Below are 24408 nucleotides of genomic sequence, written 5' to 3' on the forward strand. Positions count from 1 at the left end.
ACCTCTGTGCAAGTTCACAGCAAAAACAGACACTCAGACACCACATCAAACACACACACACACACACACACACACATCAAACACACACTCACACACCTACACACAGAGCTGTTACGATCACACAAAGAGGTTTCCTAGTAAACTGAAACCATAACCCTTGACCTGTAGACCAGCCCCGTTCCCAGCACAAACACTCACACACACACTCACACTCTCACACACACACACACACACACACACACTCACTCACAAACACTCACACACACTCACACACACACACTCACAAACACACACGCTCACACACGCTCACACACACTCACACATCTCCCAGTGGACAGCGTGAGGACTTTTAATGTAAAGCAGATGTCACTTCCTGTCCCTCACTTTCCCTGGATAACTACTGATAGAAGCCAACATGCTCCTGTCGTCTTGACGACTGAACACCAGCCTGGGGACAATATGAGTGAATTGAACAGCAATAAGCCACCTTACTTCCATTGCATGACTAGAACCCAAAAGCATGTTGCATGCATGTCTCTACCTTGATGACAGATACCCAGAAACTGACACACTAATATCAGAGCTGACTCAACGCCTATGAGATTCTCTGTTTACATGGAAACACCTCTGCAGTCCAACGTTCGAGCCATGGAAGTGGCCACCCAGCTTCCATTTCAGCAGCGAAACTTCATATATTTTGGCGTGGAATTTGACGTTTTCAACAGTCGGCACGTCAGCTGAGAAGCAGTTTCTCTACCATGACACCTAGGAAGAAATGACAGCGACCCGCATAGCATGGTGGTGCAATGCAGAGACAGATACTCAGCTAATGGGGGAAATCCCTGTACCGTCACCAGCTCTAAATCTGAAGACCGGACACACACACACAGACACACACACACACACACACACACACACACACAGACGCACACACACACACACCCACTCACACGTAGCCATTGAGGCCTGCGGAGCCATGGGGTAAACTAACCACACACACACACACACACACACACACACACACACACTCTCACACACACACACACATACACTCACTCACTCACTCAAACACGTAGCCACTGAGGCCTGCTGAGCAAAGGGGTAAAACTCGTGCCCATGACTGTCATACTAGGAACCCACCCCCACTGTGACATCATGGCCAGAGATGACAGGATTCTATTCCCCCTCTGAGACTGTTTCTCAGCAGGACAGGGTGATTCAGGGCAACAGCATGCAGGACGGGGTGATTTAGGTGATTCAGGGCAACATCATGCAGGATGGGGTGATTTAGGTGATTCAGGGCAACAGCATGCAGGACAGGGTGATTCAGGGCAACAGCATGCAGGATGGGGTGATTCAGGGCAACAGCATGCAGGACAGGGTGATTCAGGGCAACAGCGTGCTTTCCCCCGTTGCTCTGCATAAGATAAGAATTATTATATTATTATTATTATTATTATTATTATTAAGAAACTAAGGCAGAACCTTCAGCACTGTGTTCTGTGTTCCGTACGAGCTCTTCCGTCAGGTCACTAAGGTTATTTTTATTTGTCCACACAGCACAGTGACTGCATGGCCATCTATCATATGTACGACCTTTACCCTGTCTGAGCTTTACCTTCCTGACAGACACAAAAAAGTGCGTGGTGTCAGAAGAACAGTATTACAGTGCATACCTATTTTACAGAAACGCATCAGTTTATTATAAATGCATAGGCACATTTACTGAGAAAGTGCTTCGCTCTTAAACGATCAAACACATACGTTTCCTTTGAAAAAGAGAACTCCACTCTTGCGCAATCAGATATATACATTTCCTTTTCTGCTCAGTACACTTCCTGCCTCTGCAGCTGGAAACCATTACACCACAGCGCATTCGTTTTTTCTTTCTGTCTTTCTTTTCTTTCTCTCTCTTCTGCCATTTTCTGCTCAGGCATGACCAGAGCGCGATGAGAGCCGAGTTGCTGAGCCCACAGAAGTGGTTTCATAACATATCTAATCTGTGCAGTGCGCTGATGGACTCAGACATGTTTGATCATTGTTTTATTTGACTCTACAGCGCCCTCTGGAGACTGCTTTGGGGAATGTTGGGAATGCCAGAGGGCCCCTGCTCCCCGTCCCATTCGGTAGACCTCCGGAGCAGGAGAAACTGGAGAACGACTTTGTACCATACAGCAGCTGATCCGTTCCAGATCAGGGTTGCAGACTTAGCAGATCAGGGCCAGAGCAGGGCCAGATCAGGGCCAGATCAGGGCTAGATCTGTATCATAGGAAGCTGCCATACGGTGCTGTGTTCACCATCACACTCCCTCATGGGGTGGAAAATGTTTATATAAAATCTAGACACTTTAAAGGTTAAAGGTTAAAGTCTCCCTGGGAGAGAAAAGCCTTCTGGGATAGCTGACTCTGCAACAGACTGAACCCTAATCAGGTTCAATTCCAGGGGATCTTTTCAAGTGTGAACTGCATTCTGTGTCTGACAAAAACACAGAGCCATGGTGGACCACAACACCGGGGGATGAATATAAGGTTTCATTTGATCACCATCTTTCTCAGGAGATAGTCATCCTGAAATACTCTGTGCTTACTTAAAGATTGGATAGGAGATAGTAGTGGTAATTAAGTCACGTCAGAACATAGAGCATGTGGGGAGGACAGAGAGAGGAGGACAGAGAGAGGAGGACAGAGAGAGAAGGACAGAGAGAGGAGAACAGAGAGGGGAGCGTAGAGCATGTGGGGAGGAAAGGAAACTGAAAACAACGCAGATGAAGAGGGGATCAGAGCAGAAGAGAAGAGGAGTGCATGTGCCAAGGCTGAAGCATGGCTTTAATTTGCACATCATCAATGCTTTTAACCCCTTCACTGCTGGGGTGGGGTGTCCATTCACACAAGGCCACACTAAATGTTTTTAACCCCTTCACTGCTGAAGCATGGCTTTCATTTGCACATCATCAATATTTTATATTAAATCTTGTATATGCATGCCTTTCTCTTTTAAATAGTGAAGTACAGAAACTGTGTGGGGAACCTAGACACACAAGGACAGATTTATTCCAAAGCAAATACTTTCATATCTGCAGTTGCGTTGACCTGTACCACAACCCCAAGGGCCTCGTGTGCCAGGTAGCGGTCCAGCCAGGGGTGGAGGCTTTCCTGCGTTCCCTCCTCAGAGCCTGGAAAAGAGATCAGGTGGAGTTTGTGCGCTGCCATGCGCAGGGGAACACTGTGCTATCGGCTCCCTTCACATAAACACCAGGGGAGTGAGGGAATCGTTTTCATGGTCGTCTAAGCCAGACATCAAAACACGGGTCAGGAGGGGCCGGGGCAAGAAGGGTGCCTCACTCTATACTTACTTACTCTTACTCCCACATGAGCTCACAGAAAAAAACCCTCAAAAGGGTCTGAGATGAGCATTATAAACACCAAAGAAGTGCAGCTCACTGGTGACTTGAAGCATCTGTTTCGCTGTAGTCGTGGTATTCTAGGATGTGCACATTAAACCAACATTATGGTTTGTGGTTAAAGACACAACGACCCTCACTCTTTTTGTCATCATCTAACACTGCCAGAGAGAGTGGGGAACCCGTGTATAGCCGAGGATCAAAGAGTCAGAGCAAACGTCAAATCGAGCTGAAACGATCCCCCTATATTTAACGCATAATTTTAGCTGTTCTATGTGACCCAGATGGGATGTGGTCTGCTTATATTTGGATGTTCATTAGGAGGCTGTCACTTAATATGCCTGTGGTTTGAGTGCAGGGATGGGATGGCACAGGGGCGTGTGGACCAATACCACTAAGGGGTAAGAGCAACACCAGACGCTAAATACCCCATCAGGCTTTGGGGTTTTTGGGGGCCGAGAGCCCTTTTACAGGAGAGAGGGAGGCCGCCTGGGACCCGTCACTCACGGAAAAACAACTCTGTGAAATCGCTTGACGAGTTGCATGTGTGTGTTAATGACACACACATTTCTGGCTTCGAGCCGCAGTGGTCATCTTTAGCCAACAGATGCCAATGGTCATAGGTGACCAAAACAGGGCTGCAGGCGTTGTTTTTTTTAAAACATGGCAAACCACCCTAGATAAATATTTATTGTTAACACATATAATTCAACACATGCTATATGACCGGAGGAGCAGTCAATAGGCTTATTCAGTGTCTCTGCCTCTCCTTCTCTCAGTCTAACCCCCCCTTAATGCTTCATGCTGCTGAGCCTCAACACTGCCACCAGAACTAAACACAGAATTACAGCCACATGAACCTGACAGAAAAAAATATATATATGAAAGAATAGAAAGAAAAACATTAAAATATTATTATATTAAACATTTGTCTTGTGGTTCTACAAGACCAACATATGAGACTTTCTGCCATTGATACCCTTACATCACCCACAACTCACTGCTGTAGCACTTTCCCTTTAAGATGCTTCATCATGAATCACACACACACACACACACACACACACACACACACACACACACACACACACACACACACACACACACACACACAGAGACACACGTGTTGTGGTGGCGATGTGCTAGTAGGGGGCAGTCTGACTGCTTTCTCATGACCCAAATACCGCGTCATCATCTCTGGAAGCGCTTTGAAGACTTTCCACTGAGCCTCGACACACACACACACACACACACACACACACACACACTCACAGGGTCTGCTTGGCTCCCAGGGCCCAGTACAGAGTGAATAGTGCTTCCATGAGATCCACCTCTGCAGCAGTGCAGGCAGGCACACACACGCACGCACGCACGCACGCACGCACGCACGCACGCACGCACGCACGCACGCACGCACGCACGCACGCACGCACGCACGCACGCACGCACGCACGCACACACGCACACACACACACACACACACACACACACACTCAGAGCATCACCCTTCTAACTCCAGGAGGGAGCAGCACTGGGTGTTAGTCTCATGAGATGATGAGATGGTTGCTAAGGGTGTTAGTCTCATGAGACGATGAGATGGTTGCTAAGGGTGTTAGTCTCATGAGATGATGAGATGGTTGCTAAGGAGAAATTCCCTGAGATGTGCAAGCAATTGTTTGCAGTTAGTTTGGATTAAGATGTCAGCCATCAATTCTGCAATGCATTGTGTCAAAACAAGTTCAATGTTTTGTACCTTATTCTGACATTAGTTAGTTAAGCATTGAGAAATTCTACGGTGATGTATTCCTTTCATCTCCTTCAGGTCTCTTACCAGCACATACAGACACAAGCACACACAGACAGACGCACACACACACACACACACACACATGCACCCACATGTTTCCACCAAATGTTGCAGCATCTGCATGGCTTCCGTAGGCTGTGAAGAGAGTGAAAAAAAAAAACACACACACACACTCACATATGGTGCACACACACACACAGACACACGTGCACACACAGAGGAGGCAGAGGAAGAGTATGGAAGTCATGAAAGAGTCTGGGGCCTTGGCTGCGGCTGTGTGGAATGTGTCAGTGCCTGGGTAAACTCTGCAGGTTGCCTGTGAGCAGCCAGCCAGTATCCTGAGCACGCGGGCCACAGCGCGAGGCTACGCTAACCCCACACAGCTCAACTCAACTCAATCAAAACACAAAACTACAAAAACAAGACAAAGGCATCTTTCTTCCAAGGACTTACACAGACAGGTAGGTCAACTAAACTTACACAGCTTTCTGTTTGTGTTCTGCAGTGGCTTGTGAACAGTGCATTTGTTTATTCTGGATGTTGCATAACTTGGAATGTTTTGGCAAGGGAAGTGGAGGGAAGGGAGGGGAAGAAAAGAAAGAGATTTGTGGTACAGTGGTACAATATCGATTAATGCGCCGACTCAGCTGTTACACAACAGAGGACTCTGGCAGTGGGCTCCCCTGGAGGAGGGCAAAAAAGTCTTGGAGAGGCGAGGAGAGAGGAGGAGAGGGGAGGAGAGGGGGAGAGAGAGGAGGAGAGGGGGTGAGAGGGGGTAAGTGGGGAGGAGAGGGGAGGAGAGAGGAGGAGAGGGGCTGAGAGGAGGAAAGGGGAGGAGAGGGGCTGAGAGGGGACTGGGAGCTCAATATAAACAACATAAGGAGTTTCGACTGGCTCTGGGATGTAAATAAAAAAATGATTCATTACAAGATGATAAATGAATGTTCATAATTCATTGATATAAGCCCATATAGTTTTGTATGCTTTATCCACATAATGAAATGTAACTCCAACATGCACCAATGTCTCTGCACAGGATCTAATGTTTCCCTCGCTGGAGAGACACATGGACCTGAGGCCTCTGCTGTCGGTTCTGGCCGTGCTTGGTCCAGTCTGGGGCTCGACCCTAGATGTGGACTATGGTGGGGTTCCGCTCTGGATCAACCGGTACCTGGGGGAACCGAGCGTGCTGAGCCTGAGGGGCCGAATGGACCCGAGCTGGTTCCGAGCGGTGAACACCCAGAGCTGCCCTACGGAGTGCGAGTGCCCGATCCGGTGGCCCACAGCCCTGTACTGTGACTACCGGGGGCTGGGTGAGATGCCCGGCGGCCTGCCCTCCAGAACCCAGTACCTGTTCTTGCAGGGGAACAACCTGACCGGGTTCAGCCCTGACGCCTTTGCCAACGCCACGCGGCTGCGCTGGCTGTTTCTGGACCGGAACCAGCTGCTCAGTGGGCGCTTAGACGCCGGGCTGTTCTCGGGCCTGACCCAGCTGGTGAACCTGTTCATGAACCACAACAACCTCACAGAGGTGCCCGCGGGGCTCCCCGGCCAAGTCCGGCAGCTCCGGCTGGCCTACAACCACATCGAGACAATTCCCCCCGGAACGTTCCAGAACCTGCAGAACCTCACGCTGCTGCTCCTGCAGGGGAACCGGCTGAAGGTCGTGGGAGAGTCCGACTTTCGAGGTAGGGAGACTCGGAATTCCTTGGATCCATGAACGCCGTATCGCCTCCCCATCATGACTCTCTCTATTAAAAAGATCCTCTGTGATCGCTTCACTGAGAGTTCACCAAAACAGCACTTCTCCTAGCTTCAGCAGAGGAATGGCGGGCAGTGCTTTGATCTTATCAGACCTCTGGCAACTCGTGCCAGAGATGATTTCATACTCACACTGAGAGCAAACCTAATGGCCATCCGCAATAAAAAAGGCATAGTTGATGATGGTTGCCTTCGGTAGTTAATATAATTAATTTTTATAATAAGTAAGTAATTTAAAAGTAATAAGTAATATATATATATATATATACTTATATTACCTACCTTTTATATCTTTTATAATAAAGAGTGTTTTCACATCCTCTGATGCTTGGGCTCAACTAGTTTTCCACCCCAAAGCAATGAGCACAGAAAATAGCTGATTCTGATACGGTTCAAGCCAGATTTATTAAAGAAGGGGCAGACGAAAATATAACACGAGGAAAATAACTTATAAATAAACTAAATAAATAAACTTGCCTAAATACATGTATGGCAGTCGAGGTGTCCAGTTACCTGAAATATCGGACTTGGCTTAGGAAACTCCACTCCGCTTCACGTCGCCTCTGCCATGTGCTTCTATTGTATATAATGAGTATCTATCATAGGCCATGTGCTTCTATTGTATATAATGAGTATTGATCATATGCCATGTGCTTCTATTGTATATAATGAGTATTGATCATATGCCATGTGCTTCTATTGTATATAATGAGTATTTACCATAGGCCATGTGCTTCTGTCGTATATAATGAGTATCTATCATAGGCCATGTGCTTCTATTGTATATAATGAGTATTGATCATATGCCATGTGCTTCTATTGTATATAATGAGTATTTACCATATGCCATGTGCTTCTATCGTATATAATGAGTATTTATCATATGCCATGTGCTTCCTCAGGCCTCTCCTCCCTGAACCTTCTGGATCTCACCGGCAACCTCTTTGAGAAGTTTCCGCGCCACCTCCCCCCATCCATTTCCCAACTGTACCTCTCCAACAACTCCATGGTGGGAGTGGAGGGGGACGTCCTGCAGGGCTTCCCAAGCCTGCGCTACCTCCGCCTGGGCAGGAACCGGCTGAGGGATGGGGGCGTGGACCCGGCTGCCTTCAACCTGAGCTCACTGGTGGAGCTGGACCTCTCCTACAACCAGCTGACCCAGATCCCCGTGGTGCCCACCACCCTGCAGTACCTCTACCTGGAGGCCAACCAGATCAGCGGTAAGGGGCTAGCATTGCACGGTCTGCAAAATACTGCACCTCCTACAGAAATCTAAATTTCAATTGTTGCATTTATACTGGACCAAACTGATTAGGAGACCATGAAATTGAAAGGAATTACAGGTGTAAGAGCATCACACCTTTGGTTGGTCATGGTAGAATGATCTTTGAAACCATTGGTGTATTGGGGCCACCCTTATACTTCACCCGTTTACTTCTGCTGTAAGTTAGCACATGCTAGTTAGCGCTGAAGAGTGCATGTTCTATTGCACAATAGAGCGTCCATATTTCAGAGCTAACTAGCATGTGCTAATGTACAATAGAGCACCTGCTCTTCAGTGCTAACTAGCATGTGCTAACACACATTAGCACATGCTAGTTAGCACTGAAGAGTGGATGCTCTGTTTGTGTGTGTTAGCACATGCTAGTTAGCACTTGCATTTGACAACTATAAATCATTAATTTCCACACATCTGTATGACATTTTCTGGCAGTATTATGGCAGATGCTGTCTGCTTGATCAATGATTTACCTGTGCCTTCTGTAGCGCACCTGTTGTTGATCACAAGTGAATCCCAGCTTGCATGTTCTTACTCTGCAACCTTGACTGTCTGTTCCCCACATACAGGGTTCCCACACATGACTTTTCAAAGAACTTTAATGAACCATGGACCTTTCATAACAATAGCACATACTTTACTCAACAGGCTGGGCCTAATTATTTAATGAAAATTAAACAACAACCTTTTCCATTCCTTTTTCTAATAGGCTAGTTAGACCATGCAAATTTAAGTGGAAAAGCTGCAGAAATTTGCACAAAGAAACATTCTCCATGGAAAAGTACAATAACTTAATAAATGTTATTAGACCAATATACAACATCATCAAATTGAATTACTTTTCCAAAACTTAAAATGAATTAACAGAATTCCAGGCCTGGAAAATGGTATTTTAAAAATCCTTTCCAGGATTTCCATGACAATGGGAACCCTTAATATACAATTCCTTCAACCCATCATAACTTTATTCCTCTAGGGTTAGGGTTAGGGTTAGGGTTTGGGTTAGAGTCTTAATCACAACTATGTCCGGTGCCACACCGACTCTTTTCTACACCCCTGTAGCCAATTTGTACCAAGTACAGGACCTTGTGACCCACCTGTAGTTACCATGACTACCTCAGGTAGCCGTGCACTATAAGTTACCTCTACCTCTCCTAGCCATCCACTTGTACCTTCAGCTCACCTCTGACACCTTTAGCACACCTGTTAGTCCACCTTTCATCCATCTCCTGTAGCTCCCCTAGTTTCCACTGGTTTACCTGTAACTTCAGCAGCTGACCTGTTCACCTATAGTACTTGTAGCTCACCTGTGATAGACAGACATGAGGTGCCTCATCTGCGGCTCCTAGTTTACCTGTAACTTCAGTATTTATCACCAGTACTACCTGTTGCTCACCTGTACCTGAACTTTTCATAGCTCTGCTGTGATTGGCTGTTGTGCTGTAGGCTTCAGCACTGTATCGCCATGGCACCAGCAACACCTAGGTCAATACAGGTTCAGACACCAGATACTCAAACACTGATAATTACCCGTACACCCTCACTGCCCCATAAGAACATGTGGTTCCAAATGACAGCCCTGTCACCGACTCACAGAACATTTCCATGTACTAATGGTTTGGTCTCTTTAAATAACTCCCCAAGGCATTACGTCTAGGGATTGGTTAAACCCTCTGCCTTTCCAGACGGTGGAGGAAAGCGCCCTTCGTGCTGTGGTGAGGGGAAATGGCTGTGTCACTATGTAATGTTACGACACAACTGGGAGCTTTTACCATTCATGATGGAATAATGAAAGGCCTCGGTCACTCCGATTCATGCCTGAAAATGAGTACAAGCAACAAGTGTTTTTATGGAATACATGATACAGTGTTGCAAATAGCGAGTGTTTTTATGAAATACATGATACAGTGTTGCAAAAAGCGAGTGTTTATATGGAATACATGATACAGTGTTGCAAATAGCGAGTGTTTATATGGAATACATGATACAGTGTTGCAAATAGCGAGTGTTTATATGGAATACATGATACAGTGTTGCAAATAGCAAGTGCATCTGGAAAAGCACTCTGTCTGATGGATACATCATTAATGAAGTATATAATGTATTTAGCAGAGAACATTTTTAAATGTTAACAGTGCACACAGCTGCGCTGTTGTGTTTACTGAAGGCAGCTGGGTATGTGTTATGTCTCTCTGTGAGTGTGTGTGTGTACATGTGTGTGTGTGTGTGTGTGTGTGTGTGTTTGTGTTTGTGTGTGCGCGTGTGTAGGTATGTCTCTGTGTGTGTAAGTCTGTATGTTTGTGTGCATGCGTACGTGTGTGTCCGTGTTTGTGTGTGTGCGTGCATGGGTATGTCACTGTGTGTAGGTCTGTGTGTGTGTGTGTGTTTGTGTGGGTATGTCTCTGTGTGTATAAATCTGTATGTGTGTGTGTGTGTGTGTGAGAAAGTGTGTGTCCGTGTGGTTAAGTGCCTGTCATCATAGAGCAGTGTCCTGGGTGGGTCCGCCTAAGTTATGGTGCTGCAAACCCTCATGTTTATGGCTGTCGTCTCACATGGGTATTTGAATCTGAGCTTAGTTCAGAACCACAGAACCAGACCCAGACGCAGACCCAGAACCTTCGGAGAGGGGCATGCCAAGCATGCTGGGAAATGCTGCGTTTGAACATTCTGATGATAGTCAGATGGCGGATATTTTGAATTCCATGTTCTGCCAGCTATCCTGTAATGTCAGTAGTGATCGCTGTAACTAATTCAAATTTACTGTGCAGAAAAATAACATCAAACAGAAAGAAAAGCCGAACAATGAGCTTTTTCTCCATCTAATCCACTTGAGAGTGGCTGAGTTTTTACTTGATGCCCTTGTGGGATCTGAGGCTCCTCTTGGCTCTGAAAGGACGGAGTGATGCACTGATTTGAGCGGGAAAGATTCATCTCAGTAAGAAAATACAGCATCTGGCAGCAGGGAGTCAACATTTCCCAGAGTGTTATGAGAAGAATGATGGAAAATATTACACGTCTGATGAAGCCAACAAGCACCCGCCTCCTTGTCCTCATCCTCATCTTCATCCTTACTCACTTCCTCTCCCCTCTATCCATCCCTCCATCCATCCCTCCATTCCTCCCTCCATCCGTCCCTCCCTCTCCATCCCTCCATTCCTCCCTCCATCCACCCTGTGCGCTATTTGTCACGGCCATGAAGAGACATGGAGGGGGACTGGAGAGGAAAAGTAGGCTAGCACAGGGGGAGGGGTGATGGGATGTGGTGTTGTGTGGTGTGTGTGTGTGTGTGTCGGGGGGTTGTTGAGTAGTCTGGAAACATCTGTGAGCACTCCAGGAGAGGGAGAGGGTTCCACGTGTGCCAAAAGCACGCTGTGTTCCTCTCTGCATCCGAAGAGCACACCGGCATTACTTACCATGGACGTCCAGCACAGGGCTTAGGCAGGGGCCATCTCACAGCACAACAGCACTACGACACAGAAAACATCTCTTTCTGATTAAACTTCTAAGGGCTTACGATAGAATAGGGAGATAAGATAAGGGTGTTGTACTCAAGCACTGATACAGCTTTGCTATTCAACAATTTGCCACTTTTTGAGGTATGTGTTCTATGAGCAAATGCTTGGCATCATATTTATATGAATGTAGCTGGTATATGGTCATGAGAAGGACAGGTAAACACACCTGCCATCCCCACTACTCATCCAGGCTAGGCAGTAGTGTAGTTCTGTGGTCCGTGGCCGGAACAGCCCCTGATTGTAAGAAAAACCTCCACATACAGCATTACCAGACATTACCAACAATATCCCCGAAAAAAGCCAGTTGGCATGTTAGCAAGCATTCATCAATGCCAACTGGGCTGTTTGTACTGTTTGCAAGTACCAAGTTTTTAGGCTTGCTAAATTTTCCATGATGCTGCTTTAAATATGCTGGTTGTGGTGAATCCAGATGTGTTAAAAATGTAAAAAAGTCTCATTTGTTTTGTATGATAACTTGCATGTAACACTGAGAAATGTGACCGCTGTGGGAAGCCCCCAACCAATCGCACAAGGACTTTAACATCTTGCCCTATGTATGACTGAAAGACAGTACGTCTAAGGCACTTCAAGGACTTCTTTTTGTGTTTCCTATTTAAAGCTGTCCTCCTCTCTTGAGAAGTTCAACTGGCATTAATAAAACTGACGGTTCTCTCACTTAGTCACCTCGATTACAGAAATAATGACTAGAATCATCTGGAAAGTTCCATAAAGTCTATAAAGTGACTGTTTTCCCCGCTGGCCCGAGCTTGAAGTGGCTTTGTTTATATGAGGTAGTGGTGTGGTGTGTGTGTGTATGTGTGTGTGTGTGTGTGTGTGTGTCTGTCTGCTATGCTGTGGAATGGAGAGGACAGTGGAGGGCTTCACGAGAGCCGAACCCTTCAGAGCACAGCAGATGTTGTGAGCTGCCGCTTAGAAACAAGATCACTTGGCTCCCGGCCTCGCTGCTGGCATGATGAGGAAGCACTGGGCTAGTTTTCCACCAGGATGTCCAGCAGACATGACTACCCACCCAGGCCTCCGCAGTTCAGAGGTATCACACAGGAGCGAAACACTCAACCTGAAAACATTCAAGTCAACCTCAAGGATGAGGCACACCGTCCAAATACCTCACTTCGGGGTCCAGACACATCATGAGCTCCAAACACACACACACACACGTGCGCACACACGCACGCACATCACATCTCTAGACACATCCAGGGCTCTGCACTCAAACATACACACATTACATATCCAAAAACATCATGCACTCAAAACTAACACACACACACACACACACCACACATCCAGAATAATCATGGGCTTAACAAGCCACACATCCAGACATTTTACCAGATCGAGACACACTCACACACATACACAAAGACTCACACACACACACACACACACACACACACACACACACACACTCTCACACACACACCACACACACACCACAGTCTTGCGGTTGTGACTGGCCCAGTACAGAAGCTGTGAGGCCGCTGACACACTGTGTGTCTGTTTCTCGTCCCTGGTGTTCGATCTGCCACCCTAGCGAGCCGTGCCAGCCCACCTGCAACTCGTTTAGCAGGACGGCCGTCAGACAGGAGCTTCCATTAAAGGGGAAGGACTGCTCTTAAAGATGGAGCCAGTCAACACCAGAGAACAGCCTGTACCCGCTCCACATACCTGCTGTCTGTCTGTCTGTCTCACCTCTCTCTTAACCACGTCATTCTCTCTTTCTCTCTCTCTCTCTCTGTCTCTGTCTGTCTCATCTTTCTCTCTCTCTTAATCACTTCATTCTCTCTCTCTGTCTCATCTGTTTCTCTCTCTTAATCACCTCATTCTATCTCTCTCTCTCTGTCTGTCTCATCTCTCTCTCTAAATCTCTGGCTCTCTCCTTCTGTCTCCCTCCCTCTGTCAACCCCCCCCCACCCCCCACCCCATCGACACCCTCTCTCTTTCTCCCTCTCTCAGTCTCTCTATGTATTAAGTATAAAGCATATTGTCCATATTAAGTAAATATGGAAGCTATGCTTACTGCTGCTTTCTGTTTGCATTATTGTTGTTGTTGTTGTTATTGTTGTTGTTTCTCCCCCCAGTGTTCAACGTTTCCAGTCTGTGTAGAGAGGTGAGCCCCACTGCCTACTCTCGCATCAAGATCCTCCGGCTGGACGGCAACAGGCTCCTCCACCACCAGCTTCCTGCCGACTGGGTCATGTGCTTACGGGTGCTTCATCATATTTACGTCTAGCCCATCTTCACCTTTAGTCAAATACTGAGTCACCATCATTATCATCCTCATCCTCATCATCATCATCCCCATCCAGCCTACTGGGATCACCATCATCATCATCATCATCATCACTATCAAAGAGTCAAATACTGAATCACCATCATCATGACCCCCCCCCCCCCTCCACTTTCCTATCTCTTACCGGCCGATCTCAAGCAGATGGGTCCCCCCTTATGTGCTGCGGTTCTGCTTAATGTTTATTCCTGATTAACAGGGAGTTTTTTCTTGCTCCTGTCCCATTGTGCTTGCTCTAAGGGGGTCCAGGCACTGCTCTCTAAAGCACCTTCTTACCTGAAGCAGTTGAGTTTATACTGTTGAATCCTTCAACACATCGGTGATCGCATCTAGCAACTCACACCATGTAACTTAACAGATCATATGCCGATTTAGGCCAATTGCACCACTGAGGACAGTCATCAAACACTTAACCCACATATTCAGATAAATCCCATAGGGATAGATTTAGATCTAATCCACTGAGATCAGTCATCAGACCCTTAACCATCTGATGTAGACCTAACCAGTCGAGGTCAGTCATCAGACCCTTAACTATCAGATGTAGATCTAACCCACTGGGGTCAGTCGCTAAATACTTAATCACGTCCCTCGTGCCCTGACATAAAAATAGATCTGTGTAAGTCTGTGTTCACTAGAAATCATATGTCCTCTTTAAGTCTGTGTTCTAGAATGCATCTGTGCTCTTTAAGTCTGTGTTCACTAGAATGCATCTGTGCTCTTTAAGTCTGTGTTCTGTAGAATGCATACGTGCTCTTTAAGTCTGTGTTCTAGAACATACTGTATGTGCTCTTTAAGTCTGTGTTCTAGAATGCATCTGTGCTCTTTAAGGCTGTGTTCTAGAATGCATCTGTGCTCTTTAAGGCTGTGTTCTAGAATGCATAAGTCGCTGCTCCGCTTCAGCACTGCACACCCAGAGCCACAGCTGGAACCGTTTAAAATAAGGGCCATTCTCCATCCACAGCACATCAGCACTGTATAACCAAATCACTGTCAGTGTCTACTGAGTTTACATACAGCCACAGCCCATCAGCACTGTATAACCAAATCACTGACAGTGTCTACTGAGTTTACATACAAATGGATTTTAGGATTATGTGACATCAGCTCGTCTGAATGCCCTGTGAAAGAGCTGAGTGAGGCAGCATCACACAGTCACTGCTTTTTAAAATGCTTTCATATTCTTCACTGTTTTCGGGACATTTGTAGTTTTCTGTATCCATCGTATCTAAATAGGACACATGAGACATGAGATACCAGTAGGGCATCTAAATAGGAGACATGAGATCCCAGTAGGGCATCTAAATAGGACACATGAGATACCAGTAGGGCATCTAAATAGGACACATGAGATACCAGTAGGGCATCTAAATAGGAGACATGAGATACCAGTAGGGCATCTAAATAGGACACATGAGATACCAGTAGGGCATCTAAATAGGACACATGAGATACCAGTAGGGCATCTAAATAGGACACATGAGATACCAGTAGGGCATCTAAATAGGACACATGAGATACCAGTAGGGCATCTAAATAGGACACATGAGATACCAGTAGGGCATCTAAATAGGACTCATGAGATACCAGTAAGTCTCCTGGAGGACATTTTCCTCTGTTTTCATTTGATGTGGTGACTCTAAATAACTGCTCAAAACACATGAAAATCGCCCCTAGATATTGTTAATCCATTTCTTTTTCAATGCATCAATGCATGCTAGTCCCCCCTGACATGTATCAGCTACGTAGTCTATATATATATATATATACAGTATTCTTTTATTGTTCTCTGTGTGGGTTGTAATTATTTCTTTTCAATAAAGCAAATAATATGTTTCAATACGTTTCAAGTCGTAATAATTCCTCTTCCACATAATTCAGTGAGCACATGGCCAGATGGGACGAGGCCTCAGAGCAGTGGAGAGAGCTCTCGAAAAAGACCTGGTGATGGAACAAAAATAAACAAAGCCTTATTTTCAAAGCGCTGCTTCACATTCCAGCCCCCAGACAGGCCTTTAATCATGTGGGTCTGCTTGTACCTGGAGCTGGTGTGCTTCGGAGTGTGTGCTTCTGAAACGGTAGGTGCTCTGCTGTGCCCATGGGAATTTAGATAAGTTCGGGACATGGCTGCATTCTTCGGCCGTGACACACACCCCATAATGGCCGCCTGGAGAGATGGGATCTGTCTTATCGCCATGGAAACACTTTTTTTTTCATCCCTCAATGATGTTCCCAGAGATGGAGAATGCGAGCCTGAACCCCAGACCCATTTAAGAGTCCTTCAGCAGCGCAGATGAAAAACTAATAAGAGAGAGAAAGAAGGAGAGGGGGGGGGGGGTAGAGAGAGAGAGAGGAAGAAGGAGAGGGGGGTAGAGAGAGAGAGGAAGGAGAGGGGGGAGAGAGAGAAGGAGAGGGGGAGAGAGAGAGAGGAAGAAGGAGAGGGAGAGAAAGAAGGAGAGGGGGGGTAGAGAGAGAGAGGAAGAAGGAGATGGGGGGAGAGAGAGAGAGAGAGGAAGAAGGAGAGGGGGGGCAGAGAGAGGAAGAAGGAGAGGGGGGGGGTAGAGAGAGAGAGAGAGTCTCTCAGACGGAAACAACAGCGCTGGCTCTATCCACTACTGCAGGATTAGTCAGTCGGCGTCCAGAAAATGCTGGAAACAAGATTATTACCTCACAGCAGCATGAAATAACATCTTATTACACAACAACATCTCAAGCTAAGAGAGCTTTTAGAAGGGCACAGTGTCTCACTTTTTAAATCCTTGTAAAATTGCCAGCAGTCAAAGGAAATGATCATACTTGGACATCTCATCTCTTGTCTAGTGTGAGGTGAGATCATTGTTTTAGTCTTCAGTAGCTTCAGTGACATGTCTGCCAGTGTTTTCCATATAACATCAGCAATAAAACAATAGTCCCGGCAGCATTCAGGCCTCAGTTATAGCTATGCTAATAAAAACATATAATGATGACAGATGGTAATAATGTAAAACTGTTATGGTATTATTGCAATGATATATTATTTTGGAACTGGATACAAATATCTGCTGAATGTACAGAGTGACTGTGTGCGATTGAGTCTGTGTAGAGAGGAAGTGTGTGTGTGTGTGTGTGTGTGTGTGTGTGTGTGTGTGTGTGTGTGTGTGTGTGTGTGTGCGTGTGGGAGAAAGGTTAAGGGATAACAGATCACTGCCCTCAGTGACAGTCCTACTTCCTGCCATGGAGATGGGGGATAGTGTGTGTGTGTGTGTGTGTGTGTGTGTGTGTGTGGTTGGGGTTGTGTGTATATGTGTTGTATGTGTAAGGGGGGATATGTTTATTTGTGCATGGGTGGGAAGGGTTTATGTGTTAGCGGACGCTAAGTGATAATCCCATGAAAACTATGGCTGCCACATACAGCATGTTCCATCTGAAACAAATTAATATTGACTGAAATAAAACGTATTAAAAGGTCAAATTTGGTAAACGAGGTAAAACGTCCTTCCTTTTCAATATTCCGACAGGGTTCGTTTGAAATGAAGCCTCCTGCTCCTCTCGACCGCAACCTGCTGTGTGCTGACACCTAACTACAGAAAATCACTTTTCAGTGAAATCAAATTCCTATGTTGCAAACCGAATGGGCATTTGTATCCTCATCCACAGTTATATGAATTGAATATCGTATATGAAGAAACAAAATGGCGTATAGACACAGCCTTCTTTTCCAGAATAATTTTGCAAGCAACTTTGGGTAGAAGAAAATATAAGTTTCCTGAATAGCAATTCAGATTCCAGAACATCACTAGTGTGTGAGGAGGGGGGGGGGGTCATGTATATGTGTGTGTGTGTCAGTGTGAGTGTGTGTGTGTGTGTGTGTTTGTGTGTGTGTGTCCCTGCAGCATGTGCCAAACCCCAAAGCCCCACTGAAGGGACCTCAGTCATTCAGCACGGGGAAAAACACACATGCAGGGAGACTCAGACTCAGGTAAGCTTTTCCACACCGGCCAGAACACACACACACACACACACACACACACACACACACACACACACACACACCTGGACTGGAATAATTAAAACACTGTCATCGGTATGAGGCTGGGGATCAGACGTTTAGCAGAAATGACGTGTCTACTCGTTGCCTGGCAACAAGGCCTTCTCAGAAGCATGGCAGCAATCAAGTCAAAATACCCACTTGCATCTGGCCAACAGGCGGTGAACCGAAACTGGCTTTTAAATTCAGATTTCTTTCTTTAAACGTGGCAAAAATCAGACCTTAAATTTGGTTCTAATTCACACTCAAATCTCAGCCCATAAATACAGAAGAGGGTGTGCGTCAAGTTATCAGGGGACTTTTTAACTTCTGCCCAAACTTGAAAAAGGCCTTGGCCATCAACAGGGTTAAAATGGTAACGACTCTGACGGTTTCTTCATTCTTCTTTGTTTTATTTGAGTTCAAATACTTCTTTTTAATGCAACACGTCTTTTCAGGTTGAAAACCTTTACAAGAAACAAACATAAAATACAGCACTCACAAACTGCCCTCCATCAAATACACAAACAACAACAGTGCATGTAAACTACCACAAAACTCAAACACTAAAGCACACTTTTGCAATAGATTACCAGATAACATCAAACATTGTCTTACCAGTAGCATCCCTGGTAGTGGCCAGCAAGTTAAGTCCCCCATTAGCAGTCACCATATGCTTTCCAAACACTCACACTACCTGTGCTTAAGTGACTTGACTTCCTGTATTTCCTGTCATGAGGACCACTTCCTGCTTCACAATAAAAGTTGTATTTTCAAAACAAAAGTCCCTTCCCGGTTACAATCTGACAGCACACCTCCCACTTGAGCTCCTGGTGCCAGAACCCAAGGAGGTCACGTCACTCTTCTCTGGAGCGTGCCACTTGCTCCTTACAAAGAGATTCGGGCCTGCCAATTGACACCACTTCTTCCAGAACTTATTCACCTCCGACTGGATCACTCTCAGCCTTTTGTAGGGGTAACCCTCAAACTGGAAGTCTCCTGGGTCTCCTCTCAAGCTCGCCCCAGCAGGAGAGAGTTTGGAGTGAAATCCTTCTGCGGACATGTCACTGACAATGTCAGTATGAATGGCTCTGGATGCCATGCAACTGAACACGATACCCCACACCTTCAGCCTCACTCTCTTCTTCACCTCATCTTTCACTTCATATGACCCCTCTTCTTTTGAGGGTGATGCCTCCCACTTTGATTTCTTTGGAGTCTGGTTTTTAAGGCCTAGCCAGCTATCAGCAGCCCGTCTTACCCAAGCAACGACATTCACCAGCCTGGACAAGCAGCTAAATCTATTGACCTCCAAAAGATTTTTGAAGGCTGAGTTTGAAAGTGCTACTCTCAGCACAACTTCACCCTGTCTCATTTCTGGATCAGTTTCCGATGCATCAGGGCAGACAATCAGGTGGGTTGGGTCAGTATCATTTTTTTCAACAGAGTCTTCAGCTTTGGTGTGGTCCTGGGTGGTGACCCCTCGGCATCTCTTCACTTGACCTCTTGTCATTACTGCTGAAAAGGCCTTCCTCTGCAGCTTACTGATGCTGTCCCTGGCGTCAGTTACCACTTCCTCAGCTGACTGACTTGGCAGGACAAATGTTTTGTCCGTCTCAGAGGGCGTCCTCGTTGTGGTGTCTGCTACTCCCCTTTCCTGCCTCCCACTTTGCGTAGACTGGACCCATGGCTTCAGAGAAAATCCACCTGCTTGCAGAATTTCCTCAATCTCCTTGGTCACTTCGCTCAGTCTGTTTGCATTATTGTGGGATGTTAGGACATCATCTGTGTAGCTGTCTTCCTCCAGTACCCTTCGCGCCTCCTTGCACTCAAGGACGTCACGGTGAGTTGCAGCTGTATGCCTAGCTTCACCGATGGTGTCTTGCATGTGAACTGTCTTGGTCATGAAGGGGACCTCAGCAGGGATCTCCTCATATTTGATGGCAGCTGTTCTCATAGAACGAGCAAAGTGTGTCTTTGACTCATGTGCCGTCATGTTTACTTGCTCAAACAGATCAGGGTGCGCTCCGCCCACTGTCTTTCCAAGAGGGCTCTCCCACAAGACGAGATCTCCAACAACTTTCACCCTTTGTGGGGCAAGTCTCCCTTCTCTGTGACTTATGAGCAACTCAATCTGCTCAGGTCTCCTCAGCTCCTCAGGTTCAACTTCTGGGAAGAATCTCGTCAGCTCTTCAGGCTTGACAGCTCGGTGAACTTTGGCGATCTCCTTCAGCCCATAACAGATTAGTTCATGGGCCCTCTCAGTTCCCTTGGAGGTTTTGATTCGAACTCTGAGGAGGTATCTTCTTGTGGCTACTTTGGTAGCCATTCCACCCACTCCATGCACAATTAGTGTGATCTTCTCACTCCTAAGATTCAATCTTTTGGCTGCTTTATGAGTAATGTAGTTGGTGTCTGAAGCCAGATCCACCAGGGCTCCGATTTTTTGACCTGCATTAGCGGTCACTTCCATTAACATCATAATGACGGGAAGTTCTCTCAATCCACTTTCTTTGAGGAGGCTCACCTGGTTCTTAGCTGGACAGCTGACGTTCGACGAATTATTGGTGAAGGCCTTCCTGCACCTCTCAGCTAACTCGGGGGTAAGTTCACCCAAGAATCTCTTCTGTTCCTCAGTTAAGTTCTTTTTGTCTCTGTCATCTGTTTGAGGTTTCTCAAGTTCACGCCTCTTGCTGTTCCCTCTTGGACAGAGAAAGAAGTGGTGATCTGAGGAGCCTCTCTTTTTGCAGTCTACATTCCTGCACAGGTAAGTGTCTCTACAGCCGTCATCATACTCATGACACCCTAAGCACTCCCTGCATGCACCAATCCTTTCCACAGCAGCTTCCTTTTCTGATAACTTCAGAGCCCTGAACTTTTTGCAGAAGAAAATCCTGTCCTTATGTTTCTCATCCCCACAGATAATGCATCCATCCTCAGCATCTTCACCCTTTGTGGCTTGAGTTGAGGCATATTTTTTGTTAAATGTCCTTTCTGCTTTGTCTGAACTCTCTGGCTTGTCTGTGATTTGTAGGTGCTCTAGCCTCTCGAAGATCTCCTCTTGCTTCTTCAGAAAAGCTAATAGCATGTCAAAGTGCTTATCTTCAGTGACATCATTGCTGGGATCCACCATGAACATCAGCCAGTCCTTCTTCAAACCCTCAGGAAGCTTGCTCTCTAAAGACCTCACCACCAGTGGGTTTTTGATGGCGCCGGTACTTCCTAGGTCTGTGAGGTCAGCGAGAGCTTTTCCAATGGTCTGAATAAGGTCTACTACTTTTCTCGGCTGATTTCCTCTGACTGGCTGAATCTTCTCGAGCTCATCAACAATTTCTAGAGCAATGGCACATTTGTTACCATACCTATTTGCCAGCACTCTGAAGACATCATCAGCTGTGCTGTAAGTCGACAAGCGGAGATCTTTCACAATCTTTTCTTCCACACTATCAAGAAGCTGAATCTTTTTTACCTCTGGCGAACCGGTTGGCTCTCCCTGCTTCTGAAGGCTTTCCCAGTCTGTCCTCCAGCGGTGGAAGTCTCTTTTGCAGCCGCTAAACGTGGGCAGTTTGGTTGGTTTAATTCTCACTACTGGTATTGTCGGTCCAGTGTGTTCTTGTTTCACGCCAGTGCCTTGCTTCTCCACAGATATTCTCCGGGCTCTGGCAAATTCACCTTTTCTCATGTCTAGCTCATTGTAAGCTACTCTCAGCTCCCTGCTTCGCTTTCGAAAGTCTCTTTCCTCTGCTGCAGGAATCCATGACTCCCAGGCTGCGAATGCGTCAGATGTTTCTTTAATCAACTTTCCCACTACATTATGTTGGATTTCAAATCCTTCACAGTTACTGCTTTCCACAGGTAGTCCATATGTATGCCTACAGGCTTTTTCTGCTTCTTCAAAAGCAGCCTCTAGCATCTCTGATCCATATCTGCTCCACAGGTTGGTTTGAACAATCTGCTTTACGTCATTGAACTTTTGCTCACATTCACTGCCGTATTTACTTAGGTCTGCATCTTGCTCCAGACTTAGCACATCATCTTTACCATCTTCTTTGGCTGCTAGCTCTGCTTCTAACCCAGTCCTGTAGTCATCGTTGGCCTCAATAACTTTCCTTGAATCGGCAGAGAGCTTTGCAAATTCTTGTCTGAGTTCTAACTCAGTTAAATAGCCTGCTTTCCGACTGAGATAGTTAGCTTGCTTGGTTAAGGAGGTCTTTGCAACCATCCTGTATTTCTTAAGCTGATCCAGTGTTTTGCCGAGAGCTTCGGCTGCCATCTTGAATGTGATTTCTCTTTAACTCCCAACTTATTTATTTAGGTTAACTGATTGGGTTCCCAATGCCTCTTGAATAGCCTTGCTGTCTAGCAACTCTCCTCTGCATCCACACTCTGGACTCACTGAAGCCAATAATCTTCTAGTCTTGATGCAGCTCTTTGGTTATCAATCAGCGTTGGTTTTCAACTGTCAAGTTATCAGGGGATTTTTTAACTTCTGCCCAAACTTGAAAAAGGCCTTGGCCATCAACAGGGTTAAAATGGTAACGACTCTGACGGTTTCTTCATTCTTCTTTGTTTTATTTGAGTTCAAATACTTCTTTTTAATGCAACACGTCTTTTCAGGTTGAAAACCTTTACAAGAAACAAACATAAAATACAGCACTCACAAACTGCCCTCCATCAAATACACAAACAACAACAGTGCATGTAAACTACCACAAAACTCAAACACTAAAGCACACTTTTGCAATAGATTACCAGATAACATCAAACATTGTCTTACCAGTAGCATCCCTGGTAGTGGCCAGCAAGTTAAGTCCCCCATTAGCAGTCACCATATGCTTTCCAAACACTCACACTACCTGTGCTTAAGTGACTCTGCACTTCCTGTATTTCCTGTCATGAGGACCACTTCCTGCTTCACAATAAAAGTTGTATTTTCAAAACAAAAGTCCCTTCCCGGTTACAATCTGACAGCACAGTGTGTGTGTGTTTATGTGTGTGTGTGTATCCTTTGTCACTGACTAGCATGGATGTTAAATGCTGTTAAATGGCCGCTCTCACACTGGGAACTGGAAGTCTCTTTACTGTGTAACAGGTTGCAGGGTTGGGCAGTGCAGTTACTGAGGAGTCAGTCACGATTGGGGGTTAAAAGAAGGTTTTAATTCGGTAAACTCACTTATAAAAGGTACAACTCAGGTATTTCTTCCACAAACTCAAACAAAGGCAAAAGGTAGGTTCTTCAAACCTAACTTAAAAGTCCAACACAAAATGTCCCTTGCTTCCCGTGGGTCCGTCCAGCTCCTTTCAACCTTGGGGCTATCCTTCCCCCTTCCGGTTGTGTTTCAGCAAGCGTTTCAGCAAGCGTTTCAGCAAGCGCGTCAGGTGCTCCATGTGCTCTAGTTCCTCCCGGTTCTCTTTCTCCACATGCACCACCACTCTTAAGAGCCCTTTCAATTAGGTGCCTTAAGCACCTACACCTGGGATCCTGCTGCATTCTGGGAGCTGTAGTCATTTGACCGGCGGCCATCTTTTGGTGTGGCAGCCAGTCCTCTAGGGGAATGCCACACCCCTCTACTAGCTGGCCCATCGTGATGCCACAACTGTTATTAGTTAAACGTGCTAATCAATAAAATTCCTTTTTTCAAGTAATCTCTTTATTCAAAAAATCTCTATTTCAGTTCTCGTCTAAGTGATATCTATCCTGGTGCTCAAGACATCCCTGCAGCTTGGATGCATCCTACATTCACTTACGTCAGAGGCAGAAGGTTTACAACCAACCCAACACCCTGTAAACACCACCAGCAAACCCATACACCAACACCCTGTAAACACCATCAGCAAACCCATATATCCTCAGATTCTCCCCTCTTAGTCTGCTATTACTGAAGAGAGGCTGCTAGTATTGAAGAGAGGCTGCTAGTATTGAAGAGAGGCTGCTAGTATTGAAGAGAGGCTGCTAGTATTGAAGAGAGGTTACTAGTAATGAAGACAGGTTGCTAGTAATGAAGACAGGCTGCTAGTAATGAAGACAGGCTGCTAGTATTGAAGAGAGGCTGCTATTACTGAAGAGAGAATGTTGGTACTGAAGAGAGGCTGCTAGTATTGAAGAGAGGCTGCTAGTAATAAAGAGAGGCTGTTAGTACTGAAGAGAGGCTGTTAGTATTGAGTATTGCTAGTCATCCTTGAGCAGTAAAAGAGAGGCTGCTAATCTCTTCCACTGTATGTCCCTTTGCCGCCACTCACCAGATAGACACAAGATACATGCAACTGTTGCAAGAGCTCTTCTGACGACATGTTTTGACTTTTATAATTCTAAACTGTAAAGGGTTAG

The 24408-nt window shown here is 46.0% G+C and overlaps 1 protein-coding gene across 1 annotated transcript; it reads left to right on the top strand.

Moving 5' to 3' along the window:
• The first annotated feature begins 6255 nt into the window (after positions 1-6255).
• Positions 6256-14073, top strand: LOC116220446 (lumican-like). The gene is made up of 3 exons (XM_031567102.2): positions 6256-6896; positions 7872-8189; positions 13866-14073. Exons 1-3 carry the CDS (start codon positions 6275-6277, stop codon positions 14015-14017), a joined length of 1092 nt encoding a protein of 363 aa, XP_031422962.1. The 5' UTR covers positions 6256-6274; the 3' UTR covers positions 14018-14073.
• Positions 14074-24408: the final 10335 nt, after the last annotated feature.

The sequence above is a fragment of the Clupea harengus genome, chromosome 5 (genome assembly GCF_900700415.2).
Source record: "Clupea harengus chromosome 5, Ch_v2.0.2, whole genome shotgun sequence".
In the NCBI taxonomy this organism is placed as follows: domain Eukaryota; kingdom Metazoa; phylum Chordata; class Actinopteri; order Clupeiformes; family Clupeidae; genus Clupea; species Clupea harengus.